At 46.5% G+C, this 22,940-nt stretch overlaps 2 protein-coding genes and 1 long non-coding RNA gene across 3 annotated transcripts; 1 reads left to right on the forward strand and 2 right to left on the reverse strand.

Moving 5' to 3' along the window:
* Window positions 1-3,770: 3,770 nt before the first annotated feature.
* On the reverse strand, window positions 3,771-6,300 carry LOC127335975 (subtilisin-like protease). The gene has a single exon (XM_051362713.2). It carries the CDS (start codon window positions 6,117-6,119, stop codon window positions 3,864-3,866), a length of 2,256 nt encoding a protein of 751 aa, XP_051218673.1. The 5' UTR covers window positions 6,120-6,300; the 3' UTR covers window positions 3,771-3,863.
* Window positions 6,301-7,903: 1,603 nt separating this feature from the next.
* Window positions 7,904-9,242, forward strand: LOC127329382 (uncharacterized). The gene is made up of 2 exons (XR_011751121.1): window positions 7,904-8,772; window positions 9,012-9,242. It is a non-coding gene; the product is annotated as an uncharacterized lncRNA (long non-coding RNA).
* A 9,634-nt stretch (window positions 9,243-18,876) lies between these two features.
* LOC127329381 (subtilisin-like protease) lies at window positions 18,877-21,111 on the reverse strand. The gene has a single exon (XM_051355907.1). The coding sequence runs from the start codon at window positions 21,109-21,111 to the stop codon at window positions 18,877-18,879; it is 2,235 nt and encodes a 744-aa protein (XP_051211867.1).
* Window positions 21,112-22,940: the final 1,829 nt, after the last annotated feature.

Consider the following 22,940-nt stretch of genomic DNA (forward strand, 5'->3'; position numbering starts at 1 on the left):
TAGATGAATACTTTTTGAAAGTAAATGGATCTATAAAATAGATGGACTTGGATGGAATATCCTTAAAGAGGCTTGACTTATCGAAAAGTTGTTTATGACAAAGTTCAAAGAGTTGACTACGATAAGATTAGATCTTCCGTGGTAATGCTTATAGTCTGTGTGGATTATTCTAGTAATCGCTACATATTTTTTTATGAGATATGATAGTAGGATGGCAGAAATACATTCCTTACCAGAAGTATGTATGAAGGATGTATACTAGATACAACCAAGAGTTTTGCTGGTCCGTGGAATACTAGATAGGTATACAAACTTCAATTGGATGAAGTGAGTATCGCGGAGTTGGAATCTTCACCGGATGAAATAGTCAAAGAGTTTTTGATTTCATCAGAAACGATGAAGATGCTTGTATTTGCAAGAAATTAAGTGGGAGCGCTGAGACATATTTATAATACTTTATGTAGATGACATATCGTTGATTAAAAATAATGTAATCATGTACTTGATGTGATTAAAAGGTTTCATTGAGAATTAATTTCAATGAAAGGATGTGGACTGAAACATATTTAGTGTCAAGATCTATGAAGATAGATTGAAACACATAATAAGTTTAAGTCAAAGTACATAGAATGGTTATTGAAGTGGTTCAATATAAAAATGTTAAGAAGGTGTTCTTTTCCATGTGAAGGTTTGACAAGACTTGAGTGTATTTGACGCTCGATAAGTAAAAACACACGAGTGATTTTAGATCACGAATAATATGTACAAAGTCAGATGTTATGTGCTCTAAAGTGTTACGAGCATATACCAGAATGATTCATGTAATGATCATTGGACAACAGTAAGAATATCCCTGAGTGCTTTAGAAGAACCAAGGATTTTTTTTTATATGGGTAATGACGAACACATCGCTGTAAAGTGTTGCACCGATATTAGTTTGGTCACATATAAAGTAAAATTTCAATCTCAATTAGGCTAAGTGTTATTTAAAAGAGTAGCACAATGAGCTAGAATATGTCTATGCTAGATTTAGATGAGTTCTAAATATTGTGACGGATTCTACAAACGAAGGAAGAGTATGTCATTGTTTTAACAATGACTGGGGATGTTGAGTCAAGGAGTTCTTTGAGAACTTGGTGTAGTTCCGATAGTGTCAGAACTTTGAAGCTATATTGTGTATGACAATATTAGTGACATATTTTCAGACCGCGGAATTAAGGTTCCACCAGAGGACTAAGCATATACAATTAATGCCGACTCATTTGGAAAATGAGTGATGCGTTGAGACGCAAATGAATTGCAAAATACATACTTTTCTGAACAGTCAGATCCGTTGACTAAAAACCTCTCCCGTGAGCAAAACATGATAAGCACCAGAAGGCCAAGGTGTTATATCTTTTCAAATGTAAACTAGATTATTGACTCTAGTGCAAGTGGGAGACTGTTGGAGATATGCCCAAGAGGCAATAATAAATTAGTTATTGTTATATCTTAGTGTTCATGATAAATGTTTACATCCCATGCTATAATTGTATTAACCGAAACATTGATACATATGTGTTATGTAAACAACAAGGAGTCCCTAGTAAGCCTCTTGTATAACTAGCTTGTTGATTAATAGATGATCATGGTTTCGTGATCATGAACATTGGATGTTATTAATAACAAGGTTATGTCATTAGGTGAATGATATAATGGACATACACCCAAATGAGCGTAGCATAAGATAAAGTCATTAAGTTCAAATTGCTATAAGCTTTCGATACATAGTTGCCTAAGTCCTTCGACCATGAGATCATGTAAATCACTTACACCGGAAGGGTACTTTGATTACATCAAACGCCATTGCGTAAATGGGTGGTTATAAAGATGGGATTAAGTATTCGGAAAGTGTGAGTTGAGGCATATGGATCAATAGTGGAATTTTTTCATCCTGATGACGGATAGATATACTCTGGGCCCTCTCGATGGAATGTCGTCTGATTAGCTTGCAAGCATATGATTGGATCATAAGAGATGACATACCACGGTACGAGTAAAGAGTACTTGTCGGTAACGAGGTTGAACAAGGTATGGAGATACTGATGATCGAACCTCGGACAAGTAAAATATCGCGTGACAAAGGGAATCGGCATCGTATGTAAATGGTTCAATCGATCACTAAGTCATCGTTGAATATGTGGGAGCCATTATGGATCTCCAGATCACGCTATTGGTTATTGCTCGGAGAGGAGTCTCGACCATGTCTACATAGTTCACGAACCGTAGGGTGACGCGCTTAAGGTTCGATGTCGCATAAGTAGATTCGGAATATGAGATGGAGTCCGAAGTTTTTGTTCGGAGTCTCGGATGGGATCCAGGACATCACGAGGAGGTCCGGAATGGTCTGGAGAATAAGATTCATATAAGGGAAGTCATTTTCCGGGGTTCGGGAAAAAGTCCGGTGTTTTGACCGGAGCTTCTAGAAGGTTCTAGAGGGCCACCAGTGGGCCCACCACCCCGGGAGAGGCCACATAGGCACCACATGGCATGGTGGGGCCTTCCCACTATGACATGTGGGCCCAGGCCGGCCTATCCCTTGGAGATAAGATCTATCTCTTAATTTAAATGGTTTAAATCTAGAGATAAGATCTATCTCTAAAATAAAGAGTTTAAACGAAGAGATAAGGGGAAGGCTTGAGGGGGAAGAAAAGTCTCCCCCCCATGGCCGGCCAAAGGGATAGGTGGGGCCCAGGGGGAACCCTAGGCCGACCCCTCCCCCTATATAAAGAGGGGAGGGGGTGGCCGGCCACACCACCATCCAGAAAACCCTGGCCACCCCCCTCTCTTCCTCCTCCATATGCTGCGTAGGCTTAGGCGAAGCCCAGCAACAATTCTTCTCCACCAACACCACCACCACGCCGTCGTGCTGCTGGGATTCTGTGGAGATCTACCACACCTCCGCTGCCTGCTAGAACGGGAAGAGGAAGGGGCTTCATCGACACCGTACGCGCGACCGAGTACGGAAGTGCTGCCGGATTGCAGCACTGGGGATGATCGTCTACACCAACAACGAGATCTAATCTCGTAGGCTTTGGAAATCTTCGAGGGTTAGTCTCATATCAATCTCGTTGCTCCGATCTTGTAGATTAGATCTTGGGTGTTCCATAGATTAGATCTTGGATTTATTCGTCTTGCAGTAGGAAATTTTTGTTTTCTATGCTACGAATCCCATCAAATCCATCGTAAAACTAGATGAGAAAAAATCGGAAACAACCGCTGCTAGCGCACCAACCGGGCTGAACCACGTCCCGTCTGTAAGTTTTGCCCGTAAAAAAATTCTGTAGGTGTAGCATTACTGATAATCCGGTTATGATAGTTCAAGTAATTTCCTCCTACTTATTCTAAGCATGTTGGTCTTCGGGAGCTTGACTAGCAATTTCTTGTTTCCTTTTGGGTCAAAATTGTATTCCATATGGATGTCCGGTTGCCACTAGTTCCACCATTGTTAAAAGATACAATATTGTAATTCTTACATTTCACCTTTTTTTACGGCAAAATTTAATACCATGTGCCCCACTAGATATGTTACTAGTAAAAATGATTGGTGTGCTTTGTAGTAATTTAGGATATCATTTCCATACACACTTATCATTTTTTTTATTGGAGAATCTAGTGAATGAAATGGTCTGTAATCCACATGCACCGTGAGCGGGCACCATCGATAAAACGGAGCAATAGAGGGTAGACCGTTTAGCACCAAAACCCTAGAGTTTTACAGCTTACAACAATTTGTGGGAGTAAATATTGTTGCGTGGTTTATATGTTTGACAAAACATGCACTTGACATACACAATGACTATTACGATAAAGATCATGCTCTATTATCCCTCGAAGGTGGCTGAGATAGGGCTCCTCACAGTGTGCTTGTCCGACACCCACCGAAGCGCGCCCTGCACCACCACGGAAGAACTGCCCATCCTGGGCCAGACGGACACCGTGTAGGTCTTCATCTGGTTCATGCTGTTGAACCGTAGCGAGGCCGGCTCAACACTGACGTTCATACCATTTTTCGGCAGGTCGAACTGGGGGTAGTACACCGCCGGCACCTCTCCGACGTTCGACAGCGTGCGTTCCACCAACATCGGAGTTGTCGAGTTCCACGACGCGGGGAACGCGACGGAGATGGACGGGTAGTTCAGCAGGCGTTCGGGGATCACCTTGACGGCCGAGCAGTCCACCGCCTTACGCGCGATGAGGGAGACTTGCTTGTCCGTGTACAGGCCGCAGAGGAAGCCGATGTAGTCGGCGGGAGCAATGTCGTACACTAGACCGGGGTTCATGGCCTTGTCGGGGTTGACATGGCCGGCTCCAACGGCGAAAAGGTCGGCAGCCTTGTGCTGCTCGTTGAGTATTGGCTTGCCGGAGCGGTCGGTGGTGTCAGCGGTTGTCATGATGGCAGACTTGATCGCCGCCGGCGACCATTCCGGGTACTTGCTCTTGATCAGCGCGGCGATACCGCTGAGGTGCGGCGCTGACATTGACGTTCCAGACTCAAAGTTGAAAGTAGGGCCGTTCTGCCTGCTCGCTGATGCTGGGCCTACTTGGAATGGCCATGCCGCGAGTACGCTCACGCCAGGTCCCGTGATGTCTGGCTTCAGAATGCCGGGGTTCTGCGTACTGGGGCCACGAGAGGAGAAGGAGGTCATAGCCGGAGCCGGCGACGTGCCAAGGATTGTGCCTCGGAAGGTGAATTGCGCCATCGGGCTGGCCGCCGTCTTGATGTAGTCCAGGATTGCCGTCCCAGCGTCGTGGCTGACATGCGACGCCGGGAGGACATGCACATCGGCGATGGTGCTGAAGCCGTCAATGAACTGGTTGGTCAGAATCATGCCGGCGCCTCCGGCTCTCAGCACCTCGACACCTTTGTCGATCCTCCCCACGTCATTGCCACGCTCACAGAGCACTATCTTGCCCTTGACGTCGAAGCCGTCCAGCGAGCCGTTGCCGCAAAACTGCGCGTCGGGGGTGGAGCTCGCGCCCGCATAGACCAGCGGGTACAAGACGGCCGCCGAGGTGTTTGCCTGGTAGACTGACTCGCCGTCGAAGGTGAGTCCGTTTCCAAGGTGCACTCTGGAGCTAATCAAACGGTCCATGGTGCTCGCACCGACGGTGAGCATCCAGGGCGCCTCGTTCGACAGCGTGGTGTAGTTTGGACCGGAGTTGCCGGCTGACATGCTGATGAACAGTCCCTTTTCCGCGGCGGCAAACGTGCCGATAGCGATGCTGTCCTCGTGGAACGGGAGCGACGGCCCTCCAAGGGACATGGAGATGACGTCGCAGCCGTCAGCCACGGCAGCGTCGATGCCGGCCAGAATGTCGGCGCTAGTGCAGTCCTCCCCGCACACCTTGTACATGGCGACGTGCGCACGGGGCGCTATCCCGGACGCCGTGCCCCTGCCCTGGCCAAGAACCTGAGCGCCTGGCACGACCGTTCCTGCAGCGGTGCTAGAAGTGTGCGTGCCGTGCCCGTCGTCGTCGATCGGCGACAGCGGCGCACCGGTAGAGGAGGCAGTGCCGTTCCCAGCGGTGTCGAAAACACGAGCACCGATGAGCTTATTGTTGCACTTAGAACGGCCGTTGAAGTCGCACGTCCCCTTCCACTTGGCTGGCGGCGGCGGCATGCCGGCGTCGCTGAAGGAGGGGTGGTCGGGAGTAATGCCGCTGTCGAGCACCCCGATAATGACGCCGTCACCGAATCCGTACGAGGTATTCCTCGTGCCCTGCAGCGAGTTCAGCCCGAGGAATCTCGGCGTATGCGTCGTATGCAGCTTGTAAACCCGGTCCGGCAGGGCGGCGACAAACCCGGGCAAGGCGGACATTTCCTTGACTTCCCGCTGCGTCAGCCGGGCAGCGAAGCCGCTGGCGACGTGGTGGTATGCGTGAAGGAGCCGGCCATGGACGGGGAGGAACGACTGGTACAACGCCTTCCGGTCGTCGGCCGTGTCCAACAGGTGGTTCGCCTGCGGTTGCACGTGGACGATGTACGTGCTGCGCTCATCGCCGGCGCCCTCGACGGAGACAAGGGCCAGGAGGATGAAGGGAAGAAGGGAGAGGAAGGACATCCTGAAGCTCTCCATGGATAACTTGCTCTGATCTGGTATACTGGTGCGTGCCTCTGCTCTTCTGCATTGCCATATTTATACATGTTGGCTGCAGGCAAAGGCCGGCTCTGATTTCGGAGGCAATCGGAGCCTTGGAGCCGTGCAAATGTCGGGAGATGCTTGCGCGCGTGGCCGAGAAGACCTGGTTATGGACTTGGCCGGATTTGGTTGCTTGGGAATCTCCGTGCTGGAAATAAATCGAAACTTGTATGTGTCCCAACTGAGAACGATTGATTAGTTTATAGTGTGTGTATTTTCCCTTCCTCTCCATCCACTGGTGGCTTATCTTCGCACTGACTTGGTCTGATCGGGCGATCATAACCGAGTGGTCGAACTCGCTCGAGGAGAGTTCCGCGGTCACACCTCTTGCATGAGAGATTACACGGTAAGATGATGAACTGAACACTGTTTTCTGTCTCGGATGGAAATTCACAATCCGGTATTCACTGGCTTAACAAATTTGGATCTGTTTGTCTTCTTTGAAGGAAAAATAAAATTCTTTACATGACCCTTGTTTCGTCGACGTTGCATGTTCTATCTCTGGAGTGTGACTAATTCTTAGTCGATTGAGAATTGACTAAATACCCAATCATGTGATATTATTAAATCTTAGTGTTTCTTTTAAAAAAAATCGCAGTGGTACGTTTTGTTGCAACTCATGACTAACATGACTTACGAAAAAATCTAAGTTTCAAAATATTTTTCTAGTTTTGCAACTCATGACTAGCACTAACCATGAACCCCAACAATCCGATGCATTTTCTCGGTTGCAACCTATCACCTATGTTACAAGTTACAATTCATGTCTAGCATGTATCACGGGGTAATCTAAATGTCTAAAAATTAAGTTAATTATCGGTCGACTAAGAATTAGCAAGTACCCAGATCGAGGTTCAATCGAAATTAGACATACACTGGCGTGCGCATAAAAACCAGCACAAATGCGGCCGGCTGCACAAGGCAAACTGTTAGGAGTGGCGCGACAACCGCCTGTTTCGCTATCGCGGGAGCTAGATGGCAACAGGAAGTGTCCACGGGGAGCTTAGTCGATTGCTTCTTCGTCGCGCACAAGCCCTTCAGGCACTCTAGTAGAAGTGTAGAACAGACCGACCACTGAAATGGTCACGTATCTGCGCCAGCTTAACGCGACGCCAATCGGCCGACTAAATTCGCATAAACTAGCAAGCTGTCGAAACTGTTAGACGTGTATGATTAGGACACGTCTCACTCAAAGAGTCCTACCTTATTTGTAATCTATTTACCTTAGCAGCCAAGTCTCCTGTACTATATAATCCCAACGTGGGATCAAATTAATCTAAGAGCAACAATTATATTTGCCTTCATGGTATCAGATTAGGGTTTTCTTGATCCTCTCCTATGGCGCCGTCAGAGCCTTCCGCCGCTGATCTCGCGGCCGCTGCCGCCGAGGCCACCGCCAAGGCCGCTCTCTGGGCGCTCGCGGCCGCACTCCCCAGCATCCGTGCCGTCGTGCCGGTCACCCTCAAGCTTTCAACCTCCAACTACCTCCAATGGCGCGGCATGTTCTCCGACGCTGTTGAGAAATACGCCCTCGAGGATCATCTCCTCGAGGATACTTACCCCACGGACCCCCCGCCACAGTGGGTCCGCAACGACGCCATCGTCCGGTCATGGCTCAACAGCGCCGTCGCGCCCGAGCTTCTCGCCATGATCGTTGACACCACGACGCCATTGCCTGCACACGCCTTGTGGACGCGCCTCTCCAACATCTACCACGACAACACGGACACCCGCTCCTCCTACCTCGAGCAAGAGTTCCACGGTCTCCAACAGGGCTCCCTGACCGTGGCTGATTACTGCCGCAAGCAGAAGGTTCTCTCCGACGAGCTCAATGCGCTAGGCACGACCATCACCGACAAACGCCTAGTCCAGAACACGCTTCGCGGTCTCGGACCTCGGCTTGCGTACATGCGCACGTTGCTCCTGAAACAGCGTCCCCTTCCGCCGTTTCTCGACGTCCGCTCATCTCTACTACTCGAGGAGCTCACGTTGCAGCAGCAGTCCGAGTCATCCTCAACCCCGTCTGCCTTCGTCGCGCGCGGAGCCCCCACGCCTCCACCACCGCGTGGCCCTGCCAAAAATACGGGACCTCCGCGGCGCCCGGAAGTCTGCCGCAACTTCCAGCGTTTTGGAACCTGTCGCTTTGGCGCACGGTGCCGTTACGTCCACTCCGCGTCTCCCCAACAACGCGGCGGCACCCCCAACACATCCGGGAAGGGACCGCAGACTCCATGGCCGTCGATGCAGAACCCTTGGGCTGGGTCAATCCAGATGTGGCCAGGACCACCGCCACGGCCACCTCCTCTTGGCCTGCCTCAGGCTCATCATGCCATGCTATCGGCGCCGCCTCCATGGCCCTATGGCTCTACATCACCTATGCCATGGCCACCGGGAGCAGCTATACCATGGACGCCAGGAGTGATGCCATCCGCCCTGCCACCTGCATCCACATACAATCCAACCGCACCACCGCCATCCTTCGACCAAGCCCAACTCATGCAGGCTTTCAACACCATGTCCCTGACACCACCATCCTCGAATGAGTGGTTCATGGACTCAGGCGCCTCCGCTCACATGACCGGCAATCAGGGTAACCTCTCTCACATCCTCACATCTCACTCTCCTTACCCACATGTCATCGTCGGCAATGGCCAAACTATTCCCACAACCCACATCGGCCATACCACTCTTTCATCTCCTACCCATTCGTTCTCTCTTAACAATGTCTTAGTTACACCTGACCTAATTAAAAATCTTATTTCTGTTCGTAAATTCACAACTGATAATCTCCTATCTGTTGAGTTTGATCCGTTTGGTCTCTCTGTGAAGGACTTCCGCACCAAGACCGAGATCGTCAGGTGCAATAGTTCCGGTGACCTCTACCCCCTCTGGTTGCCGGCCTCCACTGCGCACGCACTCTCCACCACCACATCATCAGCAACCTTGTGGCATCGTCGTCTAGGACATCTTAGTAGTCAAGCTTTGTCGCACCTAGCAAGTGCTTTTTCTTTTCCTTGTAATAAAAATGCTACCGATAATCAGTTATGTCATGCTTGTCAATTAGGGAAACATGTGCGTCTACCTTTTGATTCATCATCTACTCACACTACTCGACCTTTTCAACTAATCCATTGCGATTTGTGGACTTCCCCTCTTCCTAGCGTATCCGGTTACAAATACTACCTAGTTGTGTTAGATGATTTCACTCATTACCTTTGGACTTTTCCCTTACGCATGAAATCTGAAACTTTCCCAACACTCAAAAACTTCTTCGCCTACGTATCCACTCAGTTTCATACAACAGTTCAATCCCTACAGTGTGACAATGGTCGTGAATTTGACAATAGTGCTGCCCGCACATTTCTCATGTCCCTTGGTGCCACTCTACGCATGTCTTGCCCATACACATCCCCCCAAAACGGTAAAGCCGAGCGTGTCATTCGCTCTACAAACAACATGGTTAGATCACTTCTTTTCCAAGCATGCATGCCTCCAATATATTGGGTCGAAGCTCTTAACACTTCCACTTTCTTGTTCAACCTTCACCCCACTAAAACCCTTCAGCACCGCACCCCAAACGAGGTTCTCTATGGCCTCCCCCTTCCTCTCGACCAACTTCGGGTTTTCGGATGTCTTTGTTACCCTAACCTCTCCGCTACCACAGCTCACAAACTCGCTCCTCGCACGACCGCCTGTGTCTTCCTCGGATACTCCTCTTCTCACCGCGGCTACCGCTGCCTCGACCTCTCCACACACAAACTTATCATCTCTCGTCATGTTGTCTTTGATGAAAATTCATTTCCTTTCTCCAAAATATCCACACCACCTACTCCCATTGATTTCTCCTTCCTTGATGAGCTGCCACCCATCCTCCCAAACCCTCCACCCCAGCCACCCATGCCTCAGCCTAACACCCAGCCACCCACGCCTCCGCCTAACCCACCTCCACCTCCCCCTCCTCCCGTGGTACTGGCTCCGGTTGGCACTCCCCTTGCCGAGAATACTCACAATATGTACACTCGTGGCAAACGTGGTATGTCTCGGCCTGTTGATCGCCTTAATCTGCATGTTGATGTTCTTAGTCCGCTTCCGAAAAGCTACCGTGGTGCTCTGAAGGATCCTCAATGGCATGCTGCAATGGTCGATGAATTTACAGCCCTGCAAAACAATCGGACATAGGATCTTGTGCCTAGACCACCTGGATCTAATATTGTTTCTGGCAAATGGATATTTCGTCATAAGCTCAAACCAGATGGCTCCTTAGACCGGTACAAAGCACGTTGGGTGCTCCGGGGCTTCACCCAACGCGCCGGTGTCGACTACGGTGAGACTTTCAGTCCGGTCGTCAAGCCGGCAACTGTTAGGACAGTTTTGTCCATTGCCGTCGCTCAAGACTGGCCGGTCCATCAGCTCGACATCAACAATGCCTTTCTCCATGGTACTCTCGCTGAGACAGTCTATTGTGCACAACCGTCAGGGTTCGTTGATGCTTCCCAGCCCGACCATGTATGCCGCCTCAACAAGTCTCTCTATGGGCTTAAGCAGGCACCGCGAGTTTGGTATAGCCGCTTCGCCGACCATCTTCTACGACTTGGCTTTGTCGGCTCCCGTGCAGACCCCTCTCTGTTTATCTACACACGCAACACGGAGACACTTTACCTGCTGCTATATGTTGACGATATTGTGCTGACAGCCTCTTCTGAGCAGCTCCTTCGACACACCATCACAGCTCTAGAGCGCGAGTTCTCTCTCAAGGACATTGGAGCATTACACTATTTTCTTGGTGTTGCTGTTACGCGCTCTCCTACTGGCATGTTCCTCTCTCAACGGCAGTACATCCTCGACGTCCTCGACCGTGCAGGAATGACTGAGTGCAATCCATGCTCCACTCCGGTTGACACACAGTCCAAGCTTGGCGCTACTGGCGCCCCCGTCGCTGATCCATCCACTTATCGGAGCTTGGTGGGTGCTCTCCAGTATCTATCGTTCACCCGCCCGGACGTCGCCTATGCCATTCAGCAGGTCTGCTTGTACATGCACGACCCACGAGAGCCGCATCTTAATGCGGTCAAACGGATTCTCCGGTACCTTCGCGGCACCGTCGACTATGGCCTGCAGCTGCATCGCTCATCACCAACATCACTTACTGCTTATACTGATGCCGATTGGGCTGGATGCCCCGACACTCGCAAGTCGACTTCTGGGTATGGGGTTTTCCTTGGTGACAATCTGATCTCTTGGTCATCTAAGCGCCAACAAACTGTCTCCCGATCGAGTGCGGAGGCAGAATATCGTGGAGTCGCTAATGCCGTCGCTGAAGCATGTTGGTTACGTCAGCTCCTTTCTGAGCTCCGTCGCCCACTTCAGCGAGCTACTGTGGTCTACTGCGACAACATCTCCGCCGTCTACCTTTCGACGAATCCAGTTCAACATCAACGCACTAAGCATGTGGAGATTGATCTTCATTTTGTTCGAGAGCGTGTAGCCTTTGGAGATGTCCGTGTTCTCCATGTTCCCACATCCTCGCAGTACGCTGATATCTTCACCAAGGGGTTGCCATCGACTATCTTCACCGAGTTCCGCTCCAGCCTGAACGTCCGCGGTGCTCCCGCTCCGACTGCGGGGGGGTGTTAGACGTTTATGATTAGGACACGTCTAGAGCAAACCGACTCAAAGAGTCCTACCTTATTTGTAATCTATTTACCTTAGCAGCCAAGTCTCCTGTACTATATAATCCCAACGTGGGATCAAATTAATCTAAGAGCAACAATTATATTTGCCTTCAGAAACTATCCTGCATCGGCTGATCTCTTCAACTGAACTAGTAGTTTACTAGTAGCATTGGTCCGGTCGAGAACTAATAGTATACTATCTTGTTTGTATAAGGTGAGCTGTGAGCCTGTGAATTGTGACTTAAATAAATTTAATTTGGATTGTACTACCAGTGTACCAGTACCACATTGACAGAGCTGCTAGTAGTATTTTTCTTGAACTGCCAGGATATTCCAACCCTTTGTTGGTACATGCTGCTACGAACCCAAAACAAACTTCATACCAAGATCAAACCAGAACGTAATTTAAGCACTTGATGGACTGATGTGTTGGCCCATATATGTTCACTTTCAAAAGTTGCTTTGTTGGGCCTGGGATTTCTGAACTGCGGCCTTGTAGTGTTGTGTGAGTTTTTTCTTTTTAAGGAAAACCACATGACACTTCTGTGATTATTACTAATTAAACACACTTACATTGTCAAATGACAAAGGAAGAATAAAATCTGGAGGTTTATCTAACGAAGCATCTCTAGGAAAATGAATAGATTCGACATTTGTAAGTCTAGTCGTATGAATGCCGGTTTCCTCAAAGATAGAAACCGACATCACCGTTGTAAAACCTCCCGTCTTCAGCACCTCAATCGCCTCCAGGAATGCAGGTTTCTGCTTTTTTTAGCCCCCCTAGAGTCTGCCCTTTGGGGACAAACACCCGCATCCTCCAAATAGGATAGCAACACATACTCGATCAAGAAATACAGTAGGATAAACCGCCGGGTTGGCTCTGATTACAGAATCAAAAGAGGGTAAGATCTTGACACCAAACATTGAAGATAGAGGAAAATAATACCCTAGCTTTTTTACATTGTAGGAGTTCTCCTCTCGTGGCTTTCACTTCTCTTTAGAAGGATACATTAGGTTCGTATGGGCGAGCATACTCAAGTGAGGAAGCAAAACTGGTTGCCTTGCGATGAAGTCATCCACCCTATCACCTACTAGAAAGCTAACACACTACTCCGTGTCGCGGATTATGTCGACCAGACATCTGCCTGATAAGCATGGACCTTGGTCCCACTTATCCTGTTAGGCTGGCTGCTAAGGCTCCAATTATAAAGGAAAAAAATGTGCACTCTTGCTGCCTAGTCCGCTAGGATTTTGCTGAAGCTCTACCACTAACTTTTGCATTATGTGCAAAATCACTGTCTGTATGATGAGTGATAAAACACACTCATTTTTATTGTCGCTTATTTTGGATATCCACCATTACGATGGAAATGTCTCTCTGAACTGCCACTAATCACTAACTTTTGCATCGATGTGCAAATCCCTTGGGTTATGTATTTCTATGCGGAAATGGACACTTAAAGGAGGAAATCAAGGTCACTTAAGGAAGAATCACGAGCTGGGAATATCACCAAGTCAACCGGACTTCAGAGATAATCAATAGAGGCTTTAGATACCGGTAGTACGGTCATCGCCGCCCATACAGGTGACTGTATGGTGTGTCAGTAGCTCCGTCTCATTAAATCGATTATTTATTGTGAATGGCACTAGGTTATCAACGACATTGAAGAAACACCGCAGAGCATCATTCCATCACCACAAGTTAGATCTCCATCTCCATTGATCGATGCTCTGCGGCCGCCACCATCGACGTCATCGCCATCCATTATCTCCATCACCATCTCCCCTCTCATATACTTCGTAATATTGATTTCATTGTGATTGGCGATATTATATGACTATTTACTATTCATCTATTCAATAATTAAAAATACAATGTTTTTGATTGTTGATCCAATCATGTGTGATTAGTCCCCAAATGCTGAGGGCCGAGGCCTAGCTTGGCAGCAAAAAAAAGTGCATCTCTTTCATATATGGGATATTGTATAGTATGTTACTCATGATCCATCTATTATCTTTTGCCTCAATCCTAGCACTTGATAGGCACCCTCTGCAAACATTGATAAACGTATTATGGTGAAAGTGGTAATAGTTGCATGATCCGATTCTTATACCCAAGTGAGAGTGTGGTTATCGGTAGGCGGTGGTTACTATTTATGGACTACCAGTGAAGTCATAGATCTTAATAGATTTCTATTGTGATTCCCTTGCACTGCTTCGAGGCCTCAGTGTTGATCCAAAGTGTATGCCACAAGTAACCTATGATGTTATTAGGACCACTATATTTACGCATCTGTATTATGCATATGACACATGTGTTCTTTATTTTATATCTCAACTTTTCTCTGCACAACTATAGGTAAAACATTGACCTTGGCCTATCTGCATCCATCGATACATAACTAAATAAAAGAAAACATTTTTTCTAGTGAAAAGATAACCAAAGTTTCAAAGTCTTTCTCAAGTGATGTTACTCAAATAACATTCTTCCCAAGGATTTGATAAACCTAGGTCTCTAGGAAAAAAACATAATATAATAACACTACAACCTAATAAATCGGATCGGATGTATCAACCTTTTTTACCGGAGCCGTTATCGGGAGAAGAAATAGCTACCTCTTATGAGGTCATTAGAGAATTTGTTAAATATTTTGGTTTTTTGTTTTAATTTTATTTCTTGCTAGAAGTTTTATTTTTTAATTGAAAAACAAAAAATATTAGTTTATCTTTTTATTCTTAGTTTACTTGTTTATTTCTATTTGAAAACACATATAAAATTAGAGGTATGTCAACAAAGAATATGTGGGTGTTTGCTACTCCCAATGATTACTATCTTTGTGCACCTATAAGTCAACCTGGTGTAGATTTGAAAAAATATGAAATTAAGCCTAACTTCTTGAATCAGTTCGGTGCTTCTGTTTGTGAGGATGCAGGTAGGCACGTAAATATTTTTAATGAGATATTCGAAATGATACGCATAAAAAATGTGAATCCTGATAGGTGAAATTCCCCTTCTTTGTCTTTTCACTTAGAGAGAAAGCTAAAGCATGGTTGTTAGCATTGCCTAGAGGCACTAACACTTCATAGGAAGATTGTTACAATATATTCATGACTAAGTTTGTCCCACCTGTTAAAACTATACAACTATGTTCTAATATTAGAGGCTTTAGACAAGAAGACCACGCGTCACTAGCTCTTACATGGAAAAGGATGAAGGAGCAATAAAAAACTGTCCCAACCATGGGATGAAAGAATGATTAATACTCAATTTATTTTATCATGCACCGTAATCCCATTTATAAGTCTATGCTTAATAATGCAACCAGAGGCATAGTCATGAAAAAAGGAAATCAAGATAGCTACAAAACTGTTAAATGATATGCAAGATAGCCACTCACAATGGCATGTGGAAAGATCATCCACTGGAAAGATGAACTCCCTCACCAAAGAAAAGAATGAAGACTATACTACAATATGCCAATCATTATATTCTAAGTAATAGTATTCAATAGTACTTTAGCTTCCTCAACAGTCATGTGCCTGAATATATTACCTGCAACACAGTCTAGATAAGATATAGTTGTTTCAGTTATTCCATTGTAAAAATATATCATGCAATTAATTATATTTAAAGCCATGATCAGGGTATCTCCTCTGAAGGGCACAATATCTCTCCCAAGCTTTAGGAATACTCTCCTCCTTACTTTGCGCAAAGTTACAAATTTCATCAATCATGACATGTAGTTTACTAGAAGGAAAATATCTATTATAGAACAAGTGTATGAACGCCTCTTTGCTAGTCATTGAATTTGGACCTAATGAGTTATACCAAGCTTTTTATTTTCCTCCCAAAGAGAAAGGAAACAATATCAACAAGTAATAGCGTTGTTGGATTTCAGTTTTCCCAAATAGGCAAGATAGATCATTAAGATTTGTTAAGTGTTCATATGGGAATTCTTCTTCTTTACCATAGAACTTAGATGTTTCAACCCTTTCTATTATTTCAGAGTCAACAGTGAACTCATATTTTTTAATCTTTAATGTAAATTGCAGGTCCATAAGTTTTACTAGCCACATGGAATAACTCTCCTAGACAAGTACTCAAACTACCATCAAATTTATCCAAATCATATAAATCAAGATTCATGAAAGCTTCAGTAAAAGCAATATCTTTTTCAGAAGGTGTTGATTTAGGGCTAGTTGTAATATCATTTTCATTATAAAATTCATCTTCATAATATTTAGATTCTATATCATCATTGGACAAAGACTTGGATAAATCAGTCATTCCCTCTTTATCCTTGACATCATCCAACAATTTTTTTTCAGTACTAGTAGTCATCCTAGCCAATGGTGAACTAGCTAGGATAGTAGTTTTCTTTTTAATAACAGGAGTAGTAGCAGCATTAGGCGAAAAGTGTGATCTAGAAGGAAAATCTGTACCTCTCCTTGCAGCGAAAGTTACAATAACCTTCTTAGCAAAATCCTTATCCTTTCCCAGGTGAGAAATAAATAAGTATATCAAGTAAATGATAACAAGTGGTCTTACCAATACAGCTAAGTTCCCCAGCAACGGAGCCACAAAATGTCTTGATGCCCACAAATATAGGGGATCGCTGAAATCTTCGATGGAAAGTATTACCCCAATTTATAGTTCGACTCAAGGGGAACACAAGAATATGAATAAGACTTTAGCAATTGAGACATCACTCTCAACCACACGTGTATATCAATAAAATAACAAATAAAGTGGTGATTTATAACAGTTGATTCAAAGCACTAAATAACCAGTAAACAATAGCAACAGATTTCTAGTTTACACCGAAAGTAGTGATGTGTAATTTTCAATGGCTAAAGGCATAGACATGAGGTGATAATGGGGTGTTGCATGAATGATATTGATCATATAATATAATACTAATAACATGGCATTCATCTCTAATTCAATTATGTGTAGATGTGTGATCCAAATATAGTTATGCATATTAACCAAGAGAATTTACATAACATCTATTGTCTTGTCTACCCATTTCACTTGGGCCAACTAGGAATTACATGCAATCAAGGTCTATCCTTTTGAATACCCTGGAACAAAGCATTAACACTTCATGAACACACAATATCCTCAAACTATCGTGTATTCCCATTGTTTTCCCTAACTATCACTTTAGGGTTCGCAGGTTCAAGACAATAATAGCCAATACACTTTGAAGATATATAGATACCAAACTCATATATATATGATGGGACAATAGAAGTTCAGTACTGAAATCATGTCACTCGGGCCCTAGCAACAAGCATTAAATATAACAAAGGTGTACCAACATTTATACAAGAATATCCTCAAGACAAACACCTCAAATCTCGATACATATTGATGATTACATGATCAATCTCATCCAATCCCCTTCCACCTCACATGACTACAGAGAACTACTCACACATGATGATGGAGAGTGAGCACATAGTTGTTGGTGATGACGTTGATGGCGATGATAGTGAAGAAGACCTTGAAACCTCTCCGGAGTGGAGAGCAGGACCAATCTGACCCCCGAAATGAAGATCGCGGCGCTCTGTTTCGCGAAAGGTTCTCTCCTCTTGGATACCTAGTTTTTCAGGTATATATGCGGGTATGCCAAAGGAGAGGCCGAGTCGACGCTCTAGGGCCGAAAGGGCCTAGGGTGTGCCACTTGTGATCTTTTGGGCCTCGTGGCCCCTCTCGTGTGATTTAGAAGCCCAAGCTCCTTGTTTTGGTGAAAAACCTGCGTGGTATTTTTTCCTCCATTTTATTTCCTAGGAAAACAGAATAGCAAGAAGACTTTTGCTTAAAACAACGTCAGATTCAGCAGTTTTATCCAAGTATGATGAGATTCCGGAGCAAATCATCGAGCAAAGTACTTGGAAAAGTAGATGCATTTGAGATGTATCAGAGAGAAATTTGGTTTCATGCATATCACACATTATATGTACAATCCCTTTTTGCACTGAAGTTCTTAGCTCAACGAGTTTACGGTTTAAGATATTTCTGTTTTGTTGTATCCAGTCAAGTATCTGTCAAGTAAATATTGAATTGGACAATAGACTTTTGAGCTTTGAGATATATTCATGAGCTTCGATACGTAAATAGGAAAAATACTGCATCAAAATAAATAATAGATATATGCAAATAGCAGCAGAAGCAATATGATAAAACTTTGTACACTACTTACACAAATGGTTTCAAATTTTCAATTTAGTTTTTCTAGAGTCAAATTTGAGTGTGATGATAGTTTATGCTTCACTATGATTGATTATTTTCATGGATAGATGAACTTATGTTACTATATGTACACTGTAAAATAGGAATGATGTACTCTCTTTTGTAAATGATAGAATTATGAAACTTATAAAACCACATACTTCACAAGACTTTAATCTGCAGTTGTTACTGTATGTTCTGCAAGCCCGGTCGCATGAGGAGGCTTAGAACCTGAAGGGTTAATTCAAGGGAGCACGAGGAAGAAGGCTTAAAACCAAAACTCTCGGTACCTCTATTGGTCAAATGTTTTCTGGTTTTTCTTTTTTGTTTGACTTAATCTTTATTCGAAGAAGTGAGAGAACTAACAACACTATATAGTTTTGTGTTTTCGGCAAATGGATTTTGTTCTAGGAAACCATCATCCTATTGCATCTCTGTTTTTGGTATTAGGCACACATGCTTATGACCATAGCTAACTTATGCCATAGCTATGAATTTCTTGTTTTCTACATCTTGGTGCATGCAAATGATTACTTCGATTATTTGGTCAGTATGAAAAAATATTAAGACGCCATGGTAAAGCACGAGCATTCAACTAGGGCGATGCACGTACTCATCGGTTTGTTCTCGAAGACTGACCAGTTTTATTACAGTAGGCACGCCCCGTGATGCCGAGTCCAGACTTGTTTTATCCGGCCGGCTGGCCTAGTTTCCGGCAGCTTGTTTTTTTACCGACCTGCGCTTGTCAAGTCCAGACTTGATACACAGGCCGACCCTCTAAATATCAGGGCAACATGAAAGAGATGGGACTCCGTACAGTGTGCATCTCAGACACCCACCGTAGTGCCCCCTGCACCACACTCGCACCGCCATCCCCCGGCGACACAACAACCGAGAAACTCTTCTCCTGGTTCGCCTCGGTGAACTCCAGCACGCGCGGGTACACGTCGACGGTTGCAACGCCGTCTGGCTGGTCGATCGCCGCGTAGTACACCGAAGGCACCTCCCCGACGTTCTTCACCTTGCGCCGGACGACGATCCGCGTCGTCGAGTTCCACGTCTCCGGGATCTTGACCGTTATCGATGGGTAATTTAGCACGCTGTCGTCGATCACCGTGAGTGTCGAGCAGTTGATCGGCCGGCGGGCGATCACCGATACCTCCTGGCTGGTGTACATGCTGCAGAGGTAGCCGAGGTAGTCGTCAGGGGAGATGTCGTAGACAAGGCCAGGGTCAGCGGCCTTCGCCGGGTTGACGTGCCCGGCGCCCGTGGCGAAGAAGCTGGCCGTCGCATACTGCTCGTCGAGTATGGGATAGCCGGAGCGGTAGGTGATATCAGCGGTTGTCATCATGGCCGACTTGATCGCCGCCGGTGACCAGTCCGGGTGCTTGCTCTTGATCGCTGCCGCAATGCCGGCGAGGTGCGGTGTTGACATGGAGGTGCCGGAGATGATGTTGAAGTACGGTTTAGGTGGTAGGATCGGCCCCGAGGGCATGCCGACCTCGAAAGGCCAGGCGGCGAGCACGTTCACTCCGGGGCCGGTGACGTCGGGTTTCAGGACGCCGGGGGCCTGAAGGCTAGGCCCACGGGACGAGAAGAAGACGATGGACGGAGCGGGAGTCGTGCCGAGTATCGTACCCTCGAAGCTGATACGCGCCATCGGGTTCGCCGTGGAGTTGATGTAGGATCTAATGGCGTCGCCCGCGTAGTAGTCGACGCTTGACGCTGGGAGGATGTGCGCCTGTGCTAACTTGTTGTATCCCATGAAAAACTGGTTCATCAAAATCATGCCGACGCCACCGGCACTGATAACCTCCCCACCTTGGATGACCGCCGAGATGTTTCTATTAAATTCACAGAGCACGATCTTGCCTTTGACGTCGAAGCCTTCCATCGAGCCGTGTCCACAAAACACGGCCAGTGGCTTCCCGCTCGCACCCGCGTAGACCAACGGGTATGAGACGCTGGGGGAATCGCCTGGCTGGTAGAGTGTCTCGCCGTGGAAATAAGCCCCGTCCCCTAGCTGCACGGTCGAACGAATGGAGCGGTCCATGGTGCTCGCGGCGACCGTCAGCATCCACGGAGCGTCGTTTAGTATAGAGCTGTCGACCGGGCCGGAGTTTCCAGCTGCCACGCTCACAAAAACGCCCTTCTCCATGGCGCCGAACGTCCCGATGGCAAGAGGGTCTTGGTGGAATGGGATGGACGGCCCGCCGAGAGACATGGAGATGATATCGCAGCCGTCGCCCACGGCGGCGTCAATACCGGCTAGTATGTCGGACCCATCGCATCCTTCTTCCGAGCACACCTTGTACATGGCGATGTGCGCAAGGGGGGCCATGCCGGCGGCGGTGCCCAGAGCGTGGCCAAGCACGTTAGCTCCCGGCACGACCGCTCCCGCCGCGGTGCTCGCCGTGTGAGTGCCGTGCCCAAAGTCATCAACCGGTGGCACCCGAGTGCCGTTTTGGCTGCTGAGAGCAGCAACGAGAGTGCGCGCGCCGATGAGCTTGTTGTTGCAGGAGGTGCCGTTGAAGTCGCAACGCCCCTTCCACTTGGCCGGCGGCGGCGGCATGCCGCGGTCGTTGAAGGATGGGTGATCGGGGAAGATGCCGGTGTCGATCACGCCGATGATGACGCCGGCGCCGAACTTTGACGTGTAGTTCCGTCTCCCCTGCGCCACGTTCATCCCGAGGAACTCGGGCGTGTGCGTCGTCAGCACCGTGTACGTCTGGTCGGGGATTGCGCTGAGGAACCCGGGCATTGCAGACATCGCCTCGAGCTCCTGCTGCGTGAGCTGAGCTGCGAAGCCGCTCGCGACATGGTGGTACGCGTGGAGGAGCCGACCATTGTTGGGGACGAACGACTGGTACCACGCCGTCCGGTCGTCGGCAGTGCCCAAAACATTCGCATGGGATTCCACGTGGACGATGAACGTGCTGCGATCATCGCCGGCCCCCTCCACGGTGACAAGTGCGAGGAAGAGAAGAAGGGAGATCAAGGAGAACCTAAAGCATTCCATGGCTTTGTTGCTTGAGATTTTATCGGTCTGGGAGCATGCCCTTTTATACGACGAACTACGTAATCTGTACGTGTGTTAGGCTCATATCCCTCTGTCAGAAGCCAGCTCTGTCTCCATCAGGAGCTAGCCGTGACAACTGACGACACATATGCTGGCCGATGCTGCGATCCCTTGTTGGCGAACAACGAGAGGGGGCGATACGCGCATATGCAGCGTTAATTTAGCCTCTTCCTGGGTGTTGCCGTGCGCATTGTTAGGGGAAAACAGATGGCTCTCGTGGCTGCCGCCCGTAATGTTGACTTTGATCCAAGGCGTTCTCAACGGTGCTACATTAACGTAATTGGAACAAAAGGATTGGTGGTTGTTGCTGTTCTTGTTGTATCTTTAGAGCTAGTAAACTTTTAAATAACATATTTAAAAGTACTCCCTCTATACATATGCACACTTTCCATTCCAATGAATAAGACTTAATGTATAGTTTATAAAAAAAAGTCAAGCCAAGTAGAGTTTAATCAAAAAATTTAGAAAAAAGCTATCAATAGATACGAGGTCATATTAATATCCTGCGAAAATATATTCCATGATGAAACTAATGAGACTGATCTTGTATTTTGTAGGTAATGATCTTTTGTGAAAACTTGGTCAAAAGTTGCATGGTTTGACTTTTAATTTTTTTTAAGTCAAACCTATTTATCTTTGACCCAGTTTATAGAAAATAGGTTTGACTTAAAAAAATTTGTGCTAGAAATTCATGTCAAACCTTTTTTTATCATGGTGGAGTATATATCACCATCCACACTATAATTTTTTTATACTAGAAAATAGGTACAAATTTCACCTTTTTAAAAGTCAAACCTATTTATCAAAAAAGAAAACTACATGCCTTATGTCTAGAAACAAAGGGAGTAGTATAAAATGGTGATGTACTGAATTATCGCGCTATTTTTTTATTGGGATCTTCAATGTTTAATGGTTTTTTGTACTCTTGCAAATCTATTTCAATCGCTTTTTTGAAATATATTCATTTTGTTTGGGTTGCTTTATGATTTTTTAGGAAAACATAATATATTGCGCTAGCAAGACGCCTCATTAAAAATCTTCCAATCCCATTAGGTACCCTAATAAGGAAAAGAGTGCGTCTGAAACTTGCTGCTATAATCAAAGAACTGTTACATCATTTGCGAGCTTGCTAAGAATGAACCTAGGGAGCTCATCGACCCAAATACAAGAACTACCAAAATTAAAAGAAACTTTAGCAACCTCATGAGCTAGCTGATCTTTACTATGAATGCTCAATAGATACATCGCCAAAACCACTACAAAGGATAATACAGTCGTCATATATATCAGTTGAGGCTGTTGCTGAAAAACACCCATGCTTCATAGTTTCCACCACTTGAGCGCGCAGTCCGTTTGGACAATAAAGTTATTACTACCAATCCTTTGCTTTGTTTCAGAGAGGGTAGTTCGTAGGAGAATTATAATCTGTATCTGTACTACTTAAAAAATGGGAACGTGTTCCGTCGTCAACCAGTCCCCGCGGTACGTCGTTCCTTTCGTCGCACTTCGTCCTCCATCGCTAGCACCCAAATGGGCCAAAGCCCAACAAGTCATGGACGCGATTACACCGCCTCCCTACCAGACGCGATTACGCCGCTGCCCCACCCAGCGCCGCCGCCCTGCATCGCAGCGTCGCGACCCTATCCAACTTGAGGACGCCGCCTCGAGCGAGCGAGACGCCACCTCCGCTATGTCCGCCTTCCGTGTCCAAGTCGAGTTCACTCGCCTTGCCCAACTCGAGGACAACATCCGGCAACACCACCCTCCCC

Source organism: Lolium perenne, chromosome 2 (genome assembly GCF_019359855.2).
Source record: "Lolium perenne isolate Kyuss_39 chromosome 2, Kyuss_2.0, whole genome shotgun sequence".
NCBI classification, from domain to species: domain Eukaryota; kingdom Viridiplantae; phylum Streptophyta; class Magnoliopsida; order Poales; family Poaceae; genus Lolium; species Lolium perenne.